Raw genomic sequence first — 19,789 nt, 5'->3', positions numbered from 1 at the left:
TATCTAGGTTTGGAAGATAATCCAATACCTAATCCCATTATCTCTCTAATCTCCTAATCTAGTATTTGGAGTGCGGATTAAATCTGGTTTGTTTATTACTGACTGGTGTGAGAGTTAGTTGACATGGATCGTACAATAGAACGCTGTGGAGAATGTATGGATAGTCCTGCCCAGCACACACACACACATAAGATTATGTAGCTCAGATTACATACAGCAGCTTCGATACCTTTCTGTGCCTGCAAGTGAAATTGAGGTTGAGTTAGTGGGACTAGGGGTTATGCTGTCGTAGTAGACCAATCTGCATATCTGAGCAAGTGGAGAGACATCGCTAGTGAGGTTCGGGGGTCGCCCACAGCAACCCCCACCTCTACCCCCCCGCCTCAGCCTCGACCCCGTTCCACAGCCCCCTCACCCCACACCCACCCACCCCCGGCCCTTGGACTGCTAGTTGGTCTTGGTCATGCTCTTGGTCTTCAGCTCTGCCAGTTTGTTGGTGACAAAGTTCCACTTGAAGGACGTCTCCTCGCCCCCTCCCCCTCCCAGGATGGCATATTTGGAGAAGCTGTTATTGCCGCTCCCTCCTCCGCCCCCTTCGCTCTCCGCCCTCTCCCCGTCCTGCCCCCCCCCCCCCCCAACCTCCTCGCCCCCCTCCACGCCCTCTGTGCCCGCCTCCGCCTCCGCCGGCTTCTGGTGCCACTTGGTGGCGAAGCTATCCCAGAATCCTGATCGCCTGGTGGGTCGTGGCTCCTCCGGTTTAACGGCCAATGGGCTGGGGGATACAGGGGGAGGAGGGCGGAGCGTTAGTGATGAGGGAGTTGTTACAGGGATTTCAAAAGATGACAGGAAGAGGGCGTGGGAACTGTTTTAAGCAACTGTAGTTCCACTCACTGGTCAGCTACGGGTGGGCTCTCCGTCTCCTCCAGCAGCTGGTGCTCATCGTCTTTGTTGAACAGGGTTGACATCCTGTTCCAGCCCCTGGCCCCGGCACCCTGCACCTGGACACATAAACCATGCCCAGGGTCAAAGGTCATACCTACTGTATGTAGGTATGTCTGGGTATTTTTTTGGTGGTTAATTTCTGTGCATTGTGCAATTTACCCCCTGGGGTCAATACGCGCGCGCGTGTGTGTGTGTGTGTGTTCATGATAGTACCAGTGTTTACTCACTTTCTTGGCCAGTTGGGTGACAGCATTAGGCCCTTCATCCTCCTGGACCGGACTCACGTCATTCTCCACGTCATGGTCCTGCAGGGTCAGGACAGATATAACTCTGTTTAAGTTTAAGTTATAACTCTGTTTAAGTTCAGGTTTCAACTGTATTTCTCCTCAGAGGGAAATTGGTCTGTTACCAAAACCACACAGTTGAGTGAGTGAGTGAGTGAGTGAGTGAGTGAGTGAGTGAGTGAGTGAGTGAGTGAGTGAGTGAGTGAGTGAGTGAGTGAGTGAGTGAGTGAGTGAGTGAGCGAGAGTGCAGTGAGCCAGTTAAGATCTTTGATCACCAATCTGAAGTTGTTTTTAATCATTTTAAATTGTTGTTTTGCACCTTGCACTTTTATATTAAATGATGTATTTTCTTGACGTTATTGTAAATGAGAGCTTGCTCTCAATAACCTATTGAGAATAAATAAAGATTGAATGAATGAATACCCATCATACAACTACAGTAGTCCTCCAGTGAGTGATGCAGTGTAGTATACATTAGATTCTGAGAGGCCACTCCTAACTATTCCTTAAGCTGTTTGTTTCCTGGTATTGTTTGCCCTCTAGTGGATTTCACCAGAACACACATGTTGCTTCCATTACTTTGAGGGTGGTGTATAAAAATAGCTCTATAGCTCACATCCACTAAACTATTTTGGATACTGCAGACCACAGTTTCTTTTAACCTCCCCATTAATTTTAAGAAAGACACAGTCACAATAATTCACACTTGTATTAATATGATTCCCTTCAGACAGAGATGACAGCCACTCCACCCATATACTGTACCAGAATGGAAACTATACATCAGCAGACATGTGTCCCCACTCATCTTGACCTAGGGTCCGTTATTAGCACAGGGACATGGAGATAGGTGACCCCCCCCCAGGGGCCCAGCTATCTGTCTCATCTGCTGTCACTCTCAGGAACGCTAGCTAATCCATGTGTGCCGCTGCTCTGGATCGGGTTTCCTGAGCTCCTCAGAGAACTGGGTCATCCCGTCCCAGTCCAGCCGATACACACGGAACCGGTCCACGCCCACAGCCCCAGAGAAGGAGCTTCCTCGGAATTTGATCAGAATCCCCCCACCTTTGAAATGTTACCCCATGTAGTATCAGAGTACCATGACACTGTAGACCCTGCTGTATGGAATTATATATTGATGGTGTTGTCAGGTGTTGTTGTGGATCTGTTTATAACTACTGCAGGTCTATTATTGACTGTTTTCACATTGAAACATTGGTTGAATGGGGTCATGGGTAGAGCTATCACAAAGCACATGAGCGTCCTGCATTGTCAGAGATACACTATTGATACACAATCAGAGGGGACAGATGGAAATTCACCTCACAATAAAAAGGAAATGACACGCAAGGAAGTGACTGCCAAGGCTTCCGCCCCAGCTCCGGCCCCCAACAGCCCTGTGGATATCAGCGTTAGTTCCACCTGAAACAAACCCTAACGGAACCCACGCTCAGAACACAACGGAGAGACAAAGATGGAGGAGAGAGCAGATCTTGTGTATGTCTACCTCCTGTGGAGCATCCTCCTCCAGGTCAGGGTTCAGGGTCTTCAAGACCTTGGTCTTGTACACCTTCCACATGGGATGCATTCTGGGTCGAATCTTACGTCTTCTAGCAGCGTGAAAAACCTACGGTAAGACCTCACGGTGTCTTCGGCCACCCTCCCACCCTCGTCAGCTCTTTTCAGTTCGGCCAATGTCCCTTGTTCATTGAGCCGGATCCCCCCGCCGCCAAAAAAAGCGAAAAGAATCAACCTCGAAAGTACGGAAGACAAGCTTGTCTGCGCTCGGAGTCGTCTAGAGGCTGGCAGCCCTGGCCTGTTTCATGATTCTCCCAGATTCCCTGATTATTTCCGACTTGTCAAGAGCACAGGTTGATGGGAGCGTCCCTATGGAGGGTCTGAACAGGTAGAATGAGAAAACAATTGTGAGCAGCACACACACACGCGCACACACACACACGCACACACACACACACACCATCGTTACGGTTCAGGATCCTTGCATCGGTTACCTGGAAACAGGTGTGGGTTTCCTCATTCATATTTCAGTGGTTTGGCTTTCCAAAGCCAGTAGGGCCATTGTCAACTGGCATTGGTAGACTGGCCACTGTAACTCTAACCCCATTGGGCAGGTAATGTGTTTGGATGTCCATTAACATGAATAGACCTTTTTTGGGAGTCAGGCCAAGAACGACACGCTCATGTTTGGCATGCAGGATTTAATGTTTCTGCTAATTGCCTACTTGTTCATCGTTGTTATGTGATAGTTATTAAGCGGGATCAGGCTAAGCAGAGGCTACACATGAAAAAAGGGGGTATCAGGTCCATCGCAAACAAACCCTGAGAAGTCAGAAGCATCTGGTTTTAGTTTCTCAAATTGGACTTACGGTTCCCGGTCAATATCAGTATCATCATCGGTGAAAATTATTTCATGGTTTGCATTTTTCACACTTGCTCATCCTTTTGAGTTTCATGCTCATACACTCCTCCAACTCTGTCCACTTCCTCAAAGTTATCCCATTGGTGCACAGCACCATGTCAGTCTAAGCAACCACCAATCACCCCCTAGCACCCGCCCACACCACACCCTGGGTTCCGTTGGCTGGCCTCCTGGCAACCTGAGAGGTCTGTGCAGTGTCATGTACCTGGAGACAGACAGTCATGAAGCTTTGATGTCCTTTGATGGACTTCACTCACCACCATGGGAGACAATAACAGTTTATGTAGGAAAATATTATGTTTTTGTTTCATATGAACTGGCATTCTGAGAGTTAAAAGTTTATAAAATGTAATACAACTTTTTTCCATTTTCATGATATTCATTTTCATGAATGAAGACTGGAAGGCCTGAGAATCCTGCATATAGTTTGTTTGCATATAGTCACAAGCATTAACATGCAATATCATAAACATGAGTGTAAGGCTGTTAAATTATATCCTTGATCATCTTAATTAAACCAGGCAGTAAAGTAATCTTCCCATAGCTCCTGGTGTTCCCGGTTTTGATTACCATACAGAGTTCACCTGTAATTAGGGGAGGAGAGAGAGAGAGCGTGTGTCCTATGAAATAGACATGAATAATGAATGTCCCTCTATGGGAGAGACATCTATACACACAGTCAACTCCCCTACAGGGGGACATCTACTATTTTAACAGGAGCCAGCTTTCCTTTCAAGATGGCGTCCCTGGATCCAGTAATGAACCACAATGGATATATGCAAATATATACCTAACTATTGACAGATAGAGTGTGTTCGTGGCCTGGTTGGTCTGGTAGGCCTGTATGCCTGGTGGCTCGGTACTTAACTGATCCCTGGGGGGGAATTGCAGAAAAGGCACATACTGGGGGGGGTCTATATAGTGTACAGTATTCTGTATAATGGTACTGTAGGTAATACTACATTATGGTACTGCATAGGCCATTCCGCACCATACTCTAGGCCATTCTACATCATACTGTAGATCATACTACACAATACTGTAGGCTCTACTACACAATATAGTAGGCTATACTCTATACAGTAGGCCATTCTCCACAATAATGTAGGACATAGTACACAATTCTGTGTTGACCATTCTACACAATACTGAAGGCTGTTCTACACAATATTATAGGGTACACTAAACAATACTGTTGGGTATACTCTATACTGTAGGCTACTACACAAAGTGTATGTTATACTGCACAATACTGTAGGACATTCTACACAATACTGTAGGCTATACTAAGATATCCTGTAGGCTATACTACACGATACTGGCCATACTAACATAAAGCCATACTTCATAAGACTGTAGACCATGCCACATCATATTGTAGGCTATACTATACAATACAATGTTTTAATATTGATTCCCTAATAAATAGAAAACGTTATACTAAGAGAGTGTATTTTCTACTAGCACTCCTCCATTTAAGGAAGCATCTCTTCTCTGGTTGTTTGAGCACCAAATCTCCATCCCTCTAGGTTCATATATCAGTCAAATGCGACCAGATTTGACTCTACCGTGAACAGTAGGAGACTTTTGTGGATGTTGTGTAAAATAACCTCTCCCCTCACTAGAGATCACAGTTTCCCATCGTCGATGATAGTCACACGCTCCACCCACAGCACAATGAATTAATGATAGGAACATTTCCAACAAATGACTAATTTCTGTTTTCCAAAGCTGCTGACTGCTGACTAGTGTATTTTGGGGAAGCGACCCACACACACAGCAGCCTACTGTGTTGTTGTTGTTTAGGTGGATCTGTCTGTTTTATGCTCAGTCAGCAGAGTGAGGTTGGGTGTGTTCTGACTGCAGAGTCTGTCTAAAGGTCTGTCTGCATGATTCACCAGGGACTTATGTGTTGATCATCAAGTCCTGGAGGGGAACTAGACGGTAATTTACATTACAGCAGCAGGATGCCAAGAGGTCAGCTGCATCTGACAGCACTGGTTATCTGGACCTGGTAGACTTAGCTTTGGTTAGCACCTCCAGGCACAGACCTGGGACCTGTTTTTGCCTTTCAAATACTTAAACTGTATCCACTGTTAGGCAAAACTACAAACTGATCTCACACCAGTGTTAAGTGAAAGCCTCACACTCCTCTGGATTTCAACAGTGCCAATCCCTTCCATGACCACCAGGGGTCACAGGTGGGCTGTGTTAAGTGTTAACCGTTGTTCATGAGGCCCTTACACACTGTCTCAACAGTGACCAGCAAACATCAACATTACTGTACAAACATTTTCTTGTTGGCTGTTGGGTTTAGAATGTTTGGGAAAATAACTGTCACTTTGTCCAATTTGTTATGATGCTACATCATAGTACATTGGTCAAACAAACCACAACACCAACAAATGGCAATTGAGTAAGTTCAATCAGGAGAAAAATTATTCCAACGCCAACAAACACCAACAAGCATACCATCTAGTTTAGTTGCTCCTTACTGTACTCACATGGTGCTCAAAAAGCTAGGCAGAAGAGTACATTACATTAGCATTCATTTGTTTTTCTTGCTTTATTTCAAAGATTATTGGGTAAAGCCCACTCAGGGCCTGACTCATGAAATCCTATACTATGTAATGGCTAAAGGCCAGTGTCACAAGGGCTAAACATACCAGTTATGATAAGATAAATCCATTTGTGAGTGAGGTGAGGGTATGTATGTTAAGTTAAATCAATAGCCTACATTTTTCCTGAACGCAACCCCACAGAAACCAGTCTAAACAAGGTTGACATACAATAGTTTCAGAATAGAATGTTTTGAAACCTCCTTAGTTGTAAATATTTGAAAACAGAACCCACAGCTAGTGGCTGTTTGTGGGGCACTGTGAATTGGCCTACAACATGTTGGCATGTTTGTAGTTTTAGAACATCCCTCTTTTCTTCATGTCAAATCTTTAGAACTTCAGTTTTAGAGGAGGTGGTTTCAAAATATAATATTCTGAAACTGTTGTATATGACCCTTGTTTAGGCTTGTTTCCGTGGGCATGTATTCAGGGAACATGTTTGTGTTAATGGGCTATTGACCCAGTAAGCTTTCTGAGCACCCATGTGAGTACATTAAGGAGCAACTATTGCTGAGTGTTGGTCTTGTGTAGTGTAGACAAAGTCAAAATACTTTCCTCCTAGAGATCATTTCCCTCCCTACATGTTGCCTCAACATCAGTAAATGTTTAATATAAGTTTGCTATATGTCTGAGCATGTGTCTGAGTGTGTGTGTGTGTGTGTCTGAGAGAGAGAGAGAGAGAGAGAGAGAGAGAGAGAGAGAGAGAGAGAGAGAGAGAGAGAGAGAGAAAGAGAGAGAGACTATGATTGTTAATATTTTGATGTGACCCAACTCAACTGAAGGCATCATGCCATTCTCCCTTCTCCCCGATAGGTGGAGACGGTGAACCGTTTTCCACTCCTGCGCTCTGCGTATTGCAGTGCTGCCTCCCAGGGAGAACAAAATGTACAGAACGGAGTGTTCCACACTTCCTTAAGAATCCCTCCTCCTCCACACACGCGCGCGTGTGCATCTCTGTTGAATGTTATTGGTGAGAGAAGGACATTGCCGCGGCAGCCTCTGCCCTCATGGCATTGCTATCATTTTCACTCATCGATAAACTGTATGCAGTCTACCTGAGGATCTATTATGGACGATGTCTGTACCAGAGGTGTCATCCAGAATCCGCCCTGTTAGGGGCTCAGCCGACCGGAGGCTCAGGAAGATGAAACAGCGGCACATCTGTATCGAACCGCACTGCTGCTTCAAAGAAGCTGGGCAGAGCAGAGAGTGATGAGACCGGGTAAAAAAAGTGAATCTGTTTATTAGATTGAAGAGCGAGAAGGGGCAAAAATATACATTTAGGTCGTTGAGGGTGGTGGGCGGGGGGACCCTGCTGGCCAGGGGGTCCATGTCAGGGACAGGATCGTCTCTAATAGATTGTGTGAATAGTCCATTGATGATGGGTGCGTGACTAGCCGAAGGGTGGGTGTTGGTGTCTTACATTCAAACAGCTGACTCACCCATGAAAAATGAGACCTCTACTTTTGAGTTATCAACACACTATTACAATTTTGAAGACGCTTTGACCCAAAGCGACTTATTAGCGAGTTAAGTGCCTGTTTAAAGGCACAATCACATTGATGGGATTGGTTTGGAACCAGTCGCATTTCGGTCAAAGGTCGGACGCTCTAGCCACTGGGCTACCTACCGCCTTGTCATTCGAGTTGTCAACACACACATGGACACACTCAGACACCGTCAACATAGATCCCTCACTAGCAGTGCTTCAAAACCAAAACACTCGACTTGTAGGGGTCTTCTTCTGAACACCGTGCACTCACATGTTCTTCCCAGCATGCACCTGGGTGGGCAAAACGTGCCAAAGCCCACCACAGTCCTTTTTTATGGGCGTCCCTTCTTACGGGAATTCTTTGGGTATCCACTTCCATACGGCATGGCAGTGCTAATTTGGTAGGAGGACCTTTGGAGATGGCAGCTCATCCGCATTCATCCGCCGCCCCCCACCCCCCCCCCCCCTCTCTCTCTTAACCTCCATCTCTCCCTCCATCCCTCCCGGTCGGAGGTGTGACACTCACCCACATGGCCTCCTGTCTCCCCGACCCCCCCTCGGTGAGATTTGGAACACACCAGTATTCCTGCCCTCGCCGAGTGTGACTTCCACCCGTGTTTATGGCGTGTGTTGAATGTACACTGCATATGTGCACATGAGCTGGCCGGACAGAGTGTTCTGCCACTGAAATAGCATTGCATGTAAAGAGATAGCGACCCTGACCCAATACATACTGGCTGAGAGCCCTGTAGCCTCATCCACCAAACACAGTATGGTTCTCTAATGTTACCTGGAGCTAGGGTTGGGGGCGGGGGGGGGGGCAGCTGAGGCCAATGGAGGCGATAGAGACTTTGCCATCAATGTACTGCATTGTTTACATTTTTTTTTTAAAGTTGCTACTGGAAAGTAACAAAGCTATATTTACAGACTTCCTTCTCTGTGCCCAATGGAGAGACATATAGTCCCTATGAGCATGCAGGTCAGTCAGGTCAGAGGGACAGCTGGCCAGAGCATTGCATAACTATAGACAGGTGATCCACAGCAACATTTTATTGATGAAATCGCCAACACCATCGTGGGCAGGTTTGATCGACGTGCACAGAGACTAAACGTGATTGCGTGAGTCAATGTCAGTCAATGTCAAGGCTCTCGTTTTGAGCTTATTACATTTTAACATAGCAAATGATCATATTCCAAAGCTGTGTTCTCCACTAGGAGAGAGAGAACACATTCTGTTTATAGTGACAATCAATGAGGCAAGAGATTCTGTGGAAAGTCAAAATGAAAGGAGGGTGTGGAATGTGGACAGTCACACAGAGCCTAAGGGTATCAGAAAACATCTTGGAATACAATAAGTTAGTTAACACACAAAGAGCTCACTCTGAAGTTTTTAGTTTTCTGAAAATCAAGTGATGAACCCATTTAAATCAAATTTGTAATATGATCCATAAAGATGCGAGGGATCATTCTACCCAAAGTAATGTATCTAGTTTTTTATTTTGAAATGGACTTATTTTGGGAGAGTTGCTCTACACAGTCCTAAACAAACAGAAAATACCCAGACAGACAAACAGATATTTTATTGATCCCCATGGAGAAATTGTTGAAATGTTGAAACGTACACTATCACACACATGCAGCACACACATACACACACACAATGGTGGCTAATCCCAGTTAACCTTTTTTGCATTTCGTGATGACCTTTTGTGTTGTTGTCCTTTTTTGCATTTCGTGATGACCTTTTATACGTTGCACTTTGTCTTGATGCTTTTAATGTCTCATGTAAAGCACTTTGAATTTCCTTGTTACTGAAATGTGCTATACAAATAAACTTGCCTTGCCTTAACACATGACCCAGTCAGAATGATATTTGGGTTAACATGTGCACATACATGTGCATATACTTATGAGTATGTTTAAACATGTTTGTTCGTAAACATGTTTGGTCACGTGCACACCCACATTGTGCTTCTATTCCTGTTTTGAGTGTTCCTCCCTGCAGGGGATGGCAGCGAAATCATAAGTCATCAGTTCCAGCAGTTGCGTAACAGAGTAAGAACTGCCCGTTCACCTCATCTCCTGCTCTCCGAAAACAGATCTGCATTGTTACTGTCTGCCATTATGGACAGCAGATCATTTAAAAAAATCATGCTGTGGTTTTAGATTTGTTTTTCAAGTGCATTTTTAACAACATACTAATACAGTAGACCTTTTAGTGCTTGCTGTACATAACATTGGGGATCAGTTTCGTTCAGAGGAATACGAGCCAGTGGAAATAACACAAGGAGCTGGTTATGATAATGACACAGTACTCTCTGGTTCGTATTCAAATGCGTGTTTGCAATGATTAGTCCCTCCTGAAAATGTCCTTCTGCTGAGCCAAAGAATGAAAGAAAAGGAGGAAGAGCTGGAAGCTGGGCTGTGTTTGTACAGAATGGTATGTTTGTGTGTGTGTGTGTGTGTGTGTGTGTGTGTGTGTGTGTGTGTGTTTGTGTGTGTGTGTGCGTGCGTGAACCCAGTGACACCACGGGTCCCAGTCACTCACCATTATCCTGAGGCATGTGGAGACTCGCTCCCCTCCCCACCGATGATTTGACCCTCACTACCTCAGGACAGTCCAAATAAACTGCCTTTTCAAGACTCCTCTGCCAGGTTCCTCCTCTAAAATACATTCACAATGTACACCATGTGAGACGCTTGAAAAAACTCCAAGGAAAACTACTGACATGCACATTAACTTAATATACAACAAAGACTTTCTTCAGTCACGTCAGTCACAATAGTAATAATCATATCAACAAGATGTTTTTGGTAAGCTAGTAACCTGGAATGGGCTCCAGGTTCGGCAAGCTTACCCTCTTTCAGGGGGGGGGGGGTGAGGTGTAGTGGTAGGGACGCATGTGTAGCTTCAGTAGGTCAGAATGACCTTTGAGACAGTTTGCCAGCCTTGGGGGGGATGGCGGGGGTGGGGGCGAGCAGAGGGGTGTGGTTGCAACCCAGCGCAGGGAAAACTGAGGAGCTCTGTTGAAGGTCTGGTATGTGTCAACCCTCCCGCTCTGCTCTGGGCTGTTTTCACGTACACTCATTCAAAGCGGTAGAGGAGTGGTAGCAGCAGGTTTTGCATGATAGCTTGGACGGTATTGAACAGATACGAGAAAGATGCAGACAAACACAAACATCCTGTTTGTTTGGAGAATGGCGTTGACCCGCTGTTAGCAGTAAAGTTTGCTAGCAGGTAAACTTCTCCTGTATGGAGAGAGCATAAGGTAAACAATAAAGACACATATAAAACACATACACTGGTAAACAATATGAGCTGTTGCTTTGAAGGCCTGGACTGATCATTTTACAGGAAGGGGTCCAGGGCCAGCCTTATGACAGAGTGCTCTCACCCAACATGTATCCCAAACCTGTGACGGGCTCCCATGAACACATGTGAGCTCTCTTCTACACGCAGGTCATAGCTGTGTAATATGATTCTAAAGATCAATCATGAATGAGATACACCAGGCTACTAAAGCATTCAGCTGTGCATGTGTGCACAATCACATGTGGCTTTTATCATGGCTTTGTGACTGCGTCAATAAACACTTGAAAACCATGTGTAAATCATCTTAATAAACAATATTTTGTATGTGAATCGGCACAGGTCCATGTCTTTAACCAATTCCATAGTTTTGATTTTACTATGATCAAAGGGAATTTAAAAAAGACCAGAGCCCCTGGACGGACCACCTTTGCACTGAGCCCTTCCTAGCTGATCCAGAGCCAGTCGCAGCACACCGCCCTGAACTCTATCTTCAAAGTCCTTTTCAACTTTCAATCTGAGACGGTTCAGGTTTTAGCGAGCGGGGGCAGGCAGTTGGTCTGCCCAGGGGTGGTGGCGGGATTTACACCAACGGTACGGCCTGGTAGGCTTGTACAGCCTCCACATAACACAATAGGTCATGGGGGGTGGGGGTGAGGTCAATGGGGGGAGGGGGTGATGGTCCACCAAATCGAAGTTACTCTAGCTCTCCTCCTTGTCTCACGTCGCCAGCACAGAGCCAACACTGTTGTCTCTCACATTTCTGACATTCCGAAACCTCCCAAGGCAACCATGAGAAAATACCAAGGCAACCATGAGAAAATACCACAATGAAACACAGCACCGTCACTGTCAGCCTAACAGAGATACAGAGAGCTAGAGAATGAAAAGGTGTGAAAATGACAGAGGAAATCTATGTATGTCTGTAGTACTATGCATTGTGTGTGTGTGTGTGTGTGTGTGTGTGTGTGTGTGTGTGTGTGTGTGTGTGTGTGTGTGTGTGTGTGTGTTTGTCTGAGACAAGGGCACAATGTAGGGCTCACTCTCCACTTCAAAGTGAACATAATTGGGGCTACACCCACCGCCGCCATATTGAAGGGCATTCCAATCCAAAGTGTGTAGCAGTCGCCTTTTTGCTTTGCTCCCACAATTCTTTGCAGCGTCAAACGATGAACAACAGGAAGTTGACTGCATTTTGAGGCTGTTGTAATTTTGGCTATTAATATGTCATAGTTTTCATTACGAAGGGAAGTGACTTAATAGGCTGTAGGGCGTAGGGAAGGGCCCTACAGCCAAAGAGACCATGAGTGACATCAGAGCCCTGATAAGAACAGAAAGTGCTACAGTCCAACCTACATCATAATTTACATGAACAAGAACAACCACGAATCAGTGTAGGCCAGAACCGCTGAAAGACTTCTGGTTCTGGCATAGGCAACACAGTCATGTGACACAGCTCAGCCAATCAGAGCCAAATTGCATGTGTCCAACTGTTGTCATGACGGAGCACATGCACACAGCCTTTAGCCTAGATTCCCAGAGGACTGATCCTGAAACATCTGCATAGCAACTCGCCAAAAATCGCACATTAAAGGAGTAGTAAAGGGAAAATGCATGTTTAGCCCTGTTTTAAGGCTACTTATGATCATATACAATGGTTCAGATCAAAACGTTGACAAAACTAGCACTTTTGAGAAAGTCTGATAATTGCTCTACCACCGTTTTGGTCATACAATGGATGTGGGTGGGCACCTTGAAAAATCATTCAAAAAACATGTTAAACTCTCAATTTCAAAGACAAGAAACGCACCAAGGTGTTAGTTGGCGTTCTGACATATAATTCGCCATAAAGTAAGATTCTAGTTGATCTGGAAAGGCTTTTTGAAATATTTAGCATAGAACTATTTAGTCGCAGCACATACGTGTGAACGTCCACAAACTAGGTATCCTAGCAATATAAACAATAACAATAGCTACCATAAGTAGTTCCGCTTCCTGAATCCCCTCTGCGGATTGATCTACACATCTACAACGGTCGCTTCAATACAAGTCAATGGATTTCATAAAATGATCAATAAAACCCTACAGGATTCATACTTTGCGGCGCATTTGATGTCAGAACACCAACGGACACCAATTAGGCTACCCCCTCGGTGAGCTTCTTGTCTTTGAAATCGAGAGTTTAAAGTCCCAGTTAACCAAAATCAGAGATTTGCTTGAAAACACATTCTATGTGTTAGTGATGCATTGCTGATAACATGTAAAAATGGGATGAACCATGTGTAGTACTGAATTGTGAAGTTAGACCAGTTTTGTGTTTTTGACCAGTTTTGATTTCTGGATTTTCTGGGCGGGCTTAAAACTGTACTTGTTGACGTAGAGCGGTAGCATATCCCCGCCCTAACACTATATAAAGCTAGAACGGATTTGAATCTTCGGTTCTCCTGCTCAATCTTGAGTCTAGAATTAGCTAGTTTTAACCAGCAGTCTAGAATTAGCTAGTTTTTCTTAGTTAGCAATGCCTATGCATAAAACTAAACGAAAATGCATCCTTCCTGGATGCCAGCAGGAATGGGATGATAAGGTCTCCTTCTTTCAAATCCCGAGTAAAGCTGAAATGAGAAGCAAATGGTTAGCATTTTTGAAGAGCCATGGTGTTACAGAGGTGTCACCGCTAGCGCCCGCCTCTGCAGCAAACATTTCACTCCCGAAAGCTTCTGCAATTATAATATGAGGCTTTTGGGTTTCACGGACTCACGACTGGTCCTGGTGAATTCGGCGGAGCCAACCATCTCCCTCCCCGGCCTCCATTCTCCTCCTGTCGCATCAACCTTTGGTGCCGACACCGCTGCCTTGTGTGCTTATAGCTAATTAACGTTATAACGTTAGCAAGTTAACGTAAGCAATAGGAAAATACACTGCTACGTTAATCTACAAAATATGTGTCTTGACATTTATGTGGTAATGTCAGCTATGATGAATTATATGTAATCTTAGGAGGAATTATAGCCAACATTAGCTATGTAGTTTGTTGCAGATGGGAGTGTGTATATAACCTTAGTCTAGCTAACATAGCAGCACCGACCAGGCGACCACCCACCAAATAACGTTACGGATGATATATTATGACTATAAGCGTTAACTATACAGAAACTGCCTGCCATATTTGTGGTACCTGATGTGCGTATGGGTTCACCGGTAATGGTTACAGTATATTTCTCCAGCGGGAGACCGGGAGGCGGGAGCGAGGGGGATGGTTAGGTAGACCAGCTGCAGCTGGAGAAAGATGCACCCTCTCCCAGTGAAGCGGTGCTCGGCGGCTACTGGCTGAACATTCCAGTTCTGTTGGATATGTTGCGGGAAAGTTGAAGCCGAGTGCTCGTTATTCTCACACATAACATTGCCAACGAGAGTGGATGAGTCTGTCCCGATGATCAACTCCAGTAGTGTACGCTTCTTCACGCTATATCAGCGCTGTTCAAGCCAGTGACTAAAAGGTACATTTTAAACAACTTTTTCCATTGATCCCAAGGGACGACAGGATCGCCTGGGAGGGATAGGAATGGGTCCGGAGGTGGCAGGGAGAAAATAGGGACAGACTCATATATTCCTCGTTGCCTGTTTTTGTATTTTGCATCTAAGGGCAGTAACACTAGCGCGATGGTATAGAGTAGCTGGGTGTGGCTTCGGTGCCTTCAGCAGACACGCCCCCACAGTCTCAGACCAGAGAATGCTGCTGATTTTTAACCGATTTTGAAGCCTTATTTTATATACTTAGCGACATTTTTAATCACTCAGATTTGGCTGGGTGGTTAATGACATGTTTTCCTGTGGTGTGTGAAGCTCATAACAAAAATTTGAACTGGGTTAACCTGGACTTTAACATGTTTTTGAATGATTTTTCAAGGTGCCCACCCACATCCATTGTATGATCTAAACGGTGGTAGAGCAATTATCAGACTTTCTCAAAAGTGCTAGTTTTTTCAACGTTTTGATCTGAACCATTGTATATGATCATAAGTAGCCTATGCATTTTAAAGATGCATAAAGATGCATTTTCCCTTTACTACTCCTTTAAGTTGACTGACAGGTCAGTGGACCAATAAGGATACAGCCTGGCCCACAAAAAGGGCATTAGCGTGCATTGAATGGCTGCTAAATCTTCAGACCCAGGCTGTTGAGATCGTCTCCGCTGCTGGCTGTCACATTTGGCTGCGCACCCAGGTGAGAACGCTTCACATCTACAGGCTTCTACAGTCATCTCCCTGAGGTCCTCTGACGCCTGTCTCTTCCACATGCACGGCCTAAATTAAGGCATCGTTGAGGAGGTATAAATTAACCAGGAGGATGGGGGGCAGAGAGAGGGGGGTGCACAGTAGGCTAATTGGGGCTACTGTGCTACTGGTGTTAAATAGTTGAACTTTTTAAGGAGCTAGACACTGTTAGTTTAATTTTTGAGGGGATTGAAAAAAAGATGTGGAGAAAATTAACAAATTGGGGAGGGGATCGTCTCATAGTAGATGAGTTAACACACACACACACACACACACACACACCACACACACACTTAGGATCAACATTCTGCTGGCGCAACATAACTTACCAGTTAGCGGCGTAAACAAAGTGTGGAGATCTCGTCTGGCTATGCGAGAGTAACCCAATCCTGGCAGACTCTGTGCCACTGTTTTCCGTCAGTCAGCAGGGAGGGAACAAGCCTAGCGTACTCAGCCATGATAGTCCACCTCACTAAGAGGACATCAGTGACATGCCAGAGAAGAGCTGCTGAACACATTGAAGACTCACTGACTAATGGTAAATGGTAATGGACTGCACTTAGGCTATATAGCGCTTTTATCCAAAGCACTTTACAGTGGGCTGTCATTCATCCATTGCAACCCAGCGGATCTCTTGAGAATATCGTGGTTTATAAAGCAATAATGTCTGTAATGAGAAATAAGGCCTAACTCTTAATGAAGGGTTTTTGTCGGCCTGAGCTACAACATATGCACATTAGCCCCTGGTATAACAGATCCTACCATCATGCTGTATATGGGGGTCTTGGGTTGTGAAAACAGTCGCAAAACCATTAGAAAAAAACAAAGTTGAAGTTTTCCCTTTGGATAAACAGCAGGCTCAAGAGAAAGTGAAGGTGGGGATCAGTTACCTTGACCTGGTTAGGTCATACAGACGACTGCGTCACAAGCTACCTAATTATGTCCCACCATAACATAGCCTACCTGATCCCTCCTGCCAAACCACAGCCCCGTCCTCTCCCCAACAAGGGACTTGTTTGGCCCTCTGTAAGCAGAGCCAGGTAAAAAAAAATCCGCCGTGCAGTCTGGGGCCAGACAGAGAGCAGTTTAACAGGTGTGTACAATAGCAGGCAATCAGAGTTTTCTCAGAGGTTGTACACCTGTCTAAATAAGTGACTGTGAGGAGAAAAAAGCTAAAGGAGCAAGATAGAGAGAGAGAGAGAGAGAGGAAGAGTGAGAGAGGTGAAAGAAGAAAGGAAGGCAGTCGAGAGAGAGTAGAATACTGTGTGTAATGGCCCCTGGCTACAACCCTATTATAGACCCTGTCTGACATTCATGCAACCACATAAAATGTGCCCACAGCAGCTTCTTAGAAATGCCTAGGATATTGACTTCAGACAGCCTTACTACAGAACTGTGCCTGGAAACCCTGCTTAAACTGGAATTCAACCTTTATCCTTTAACCTCTTTACCAAAGAGGTTTTTTCCTATTGGAAAAAACCCCCCATCATAAATCACTTAAAACTTCAGATGGGATATGAATGGCTGAAAGTTCCCATAATGAGTAGATCGTTTTGACTCTATCTCTGTCTCCCCTCTGAGTCATTTTGAGACTACAATCATCTGACCAACATCTAGCCCTCACTTCAGCAGCCACAGGAGGTCTGATAAACACTCCACAGCATTCCCCAAAACTGTTACTGTACTCGCCCTATAGCTCCGAGGACAAAAGAACAAAAAAAGAAAGTGAGATTGACCTACATTCTGATATCTTACTGTTTTATAGTTCATTTTATTACACAGAAAGGTCAAAATATAATTTTAAATGGTGAAATGTTAACTTATGCATAGCAGAAGTTATCCATATATTAAGTTAGGTAGTGGACCACCTAAAACAGTTTAGTTGTTCATTGTGCAGACTCTATTAGATTACTTTATGTGAGTCTGCAAGAAAAGAGGGATCATTTGATATGAGATGGAATAAGAATCTTGTTCTCATCTAAAGATAGATCATGTCAGTCATCTGATTTGCGGGTGTCATGAAAAGGTAGAGACAGGATTTGAGAAGGATCAATCTTATGCCCACACAAGTAGTGGTATGGGAGAAATAAACATTAAGTCCATATTAGGGAGGAGAGTATATGTGCACATACATGTCGTATCTGCCTTAAGCACAGTTGTCATATGGGTTGTACAGATTTGACGTCAGCCGGGTGGTATGCAAGCATAGACAAGTCTGCTGATAGACCAACCGTTAATAGACAAGCCTGTCACTTTTGAGTTCAGAGATAGGCGGCCTTTCAGAAAATCCTGATGAAAATGGAGCGATGGATAAAATACCAAAAACATGCAACTAGATTATGAGAGCATGGCACCCTACATTAGCAGAGGACAGGGATTGCTCAGGCTGGCACAGGCTGGCATAGGCTGGGGGGCGGGGGGCACATTGGGATTCAGTGTGTCTGTGTTCCGGACAGCGTGGTAGACTTCCCTCACAACACAGCGACCCCCCCGGGCACAGACTACCCTCAGATTAACCCAGTCATGCCTCATGCACCAGGCGGGCACGTGCCCCTCGCTCCCTCTCAGATTAACCCAGTCATGCCTCATGCACCAGGCTGGCACGTGCCCCTTGCTCCCTCTCTCTTCTTGAGCTCCGCCATGTTGACGCCCTGTCCTGAGTGACCTGATGAGGTGCGCTGATATAGACTGTGTATGTAGGAGCTGTAAAACATTAAACCTAGAGTTATGGGGTTGATTAGTACTGTATGTTTGTGTCAGAGGAAGGGACATTGAGGACATCCGCCTGAATATCAAGCTATCAGTATCATGCTTTTTCCATTATCCCAGCTCTACATTGTGACTGCTCTCATCTCATTCATTTAGTTCAGTAAAAACTTCATAGTAAACACTGAGAGAAAAATGAGCACAGATACAGAAGGACTCGAGTTAAAATGTCTTTATTATGCACATAAAGCAGCAATACAATAATTAAATCATATAATTGGGAAAGGGACGGTGGTAAGCCTTGGCCATCCCGCTCAGGCACCTGCTAAAGCAATACTAACGATCGCTGAAAACACACACACACACACACGCTTAGGACAATGCTTGCACACACAGGTGCCTCGGAGACTGGGACAACAGAGAAGAATAATACTTCATAAGCAATACAGGTCCACAGGGAGGACCAACAGACCTCCCTTGTGGAGTTTTCACAGTGTTGGCGGTTCAAATCCCCCTAAAATATACCCCGCTCTAAAGGTCTTACTCATATTCATTCATTCATTCATTCATTCATTCATTCATTCATTCATTCATTCATTCATTCATTCATTCTCAGTCTCTGTTAAGAACAGATCATTTTATACATCTAGCTAACAAACCATCTCTTCCATCAACATACACAAATACAATAATCATTCACACATTTCTGGGATAATCATTTCGATTGCTTCTTTTAAAAATGGTTCAATGATTGTATACATTTACACAAGACATAGGTAGATGTGTTTTTCTTAAGGATCTTTACTCTTCTCTCTCTCTCTCTCACTGGCTTCACACCTGAAAGGTCTCTGTCAAAGTCTCTGTCAAATTTGTGAAATCAGAGTTCGGAATCAATTTACATCCTTACACAGAACATCTTCAAAGGTATTTTTAAAATATATAAAAATATATATTTTGCAAAAGAGCTCATCCTCCAGTGGATGATTCTTAACTGTTAGGTTTAGACTGATAAGGCCACTTCTCTCTTAAGGGCTATCCCTTGTCCCCTCCCATACAGTTAAACAAGAAACATGCCAGTAGACATTTTAAACCAAGTCCCCCCAACCCCCCCGCCGCTGCACCATTCTGATCCCCATCCCTTTTGTCTCTGTGGCTCAGAACTGGGCCGATTTTTGTGACGCATCACCGGTTAACCAATGGGAGCGCCTCGTTTAGGGTCATGTCCTTGTCTACCGTCACGAAGACACAGAAGCAGAGTTTTTTTTGTCCAGTGACGTGCGAGATAGGGCGGAGTAGCAGGATAGGGGGAGGTCACGGGCCGAGGGTGGGGTGGGCACGTGGCCCTCAACGAGGACCTGTCACAGGGCATCACATCTGCCAGCGGGCGAACAAGCGTCCATCGCCTGTCCCCCGCCCTCTCTGTAGAGGAGGCAACAAGCATGAAAAACACGCTCCTGTCTGTCTTCTCTTGGCTTGGTGGAGATAAAACAATTTCGATGCGATCCCCAGGACAAACGATCAGGCTGACCACGAAGAAGGGGAACAGAGTATGACAACAGACGGCCATTTTGTCTCACTGCAATATGTTTCTTGTTCTACTGAAGGTGCTTGCAGTTCCATTGTTAAAATTTGTCATTAGGCCACAGACAATGAAATGAATCCTAACAATCTATAGAATCTAGAAGGCAACACAAAGAACAATAGACCAAACTCCAATAGATGA

General features: G+C 44.9%; 1 protein-coding gene across 1 annotated transcript; it reads right to left on the bottom strand.

The window, feature by feature from the left end:
• Positions 1-447: 447 nt before the first annotated feature.
• LOC311313805 (uncharacterized protein C1orf232) lies at positions 448-2,814 on the bottom strand (the record flags this gene model as incomplete). Its single annotated transcript, XM_084444007.1, has 4 exons — positions 448-772; positions 892-998; positions 1,170-1,247; positions 2,734-2,814. 4 exons carry the CDS (start codon positions 2,812-2,814, stop codon positions 448-450), a joined length of 591 nt encoding a protein of 196 aa, XP_084300133.1.
• Positions 2,815-19,789: the final 16,975 nt, after the last annotated feature.

Source organism: Borostomias antarcticus (genome assembly GCF_949987555.1).
Source record: "Borostomias antarcticus genome assembly, chromosome: 10".
Lineage (NCBI taxonomy): Eukaryota > Metazoa > Chordata > Actinopteri > Stomiiformes > Stomiidae > Borostomias > Borostomias antarcticus.
The sequence above is the reverse complement of the archived record's forward strand: the minus strand, read 5'-3'. Positions and strand labels throughout refer to the sequence as shown.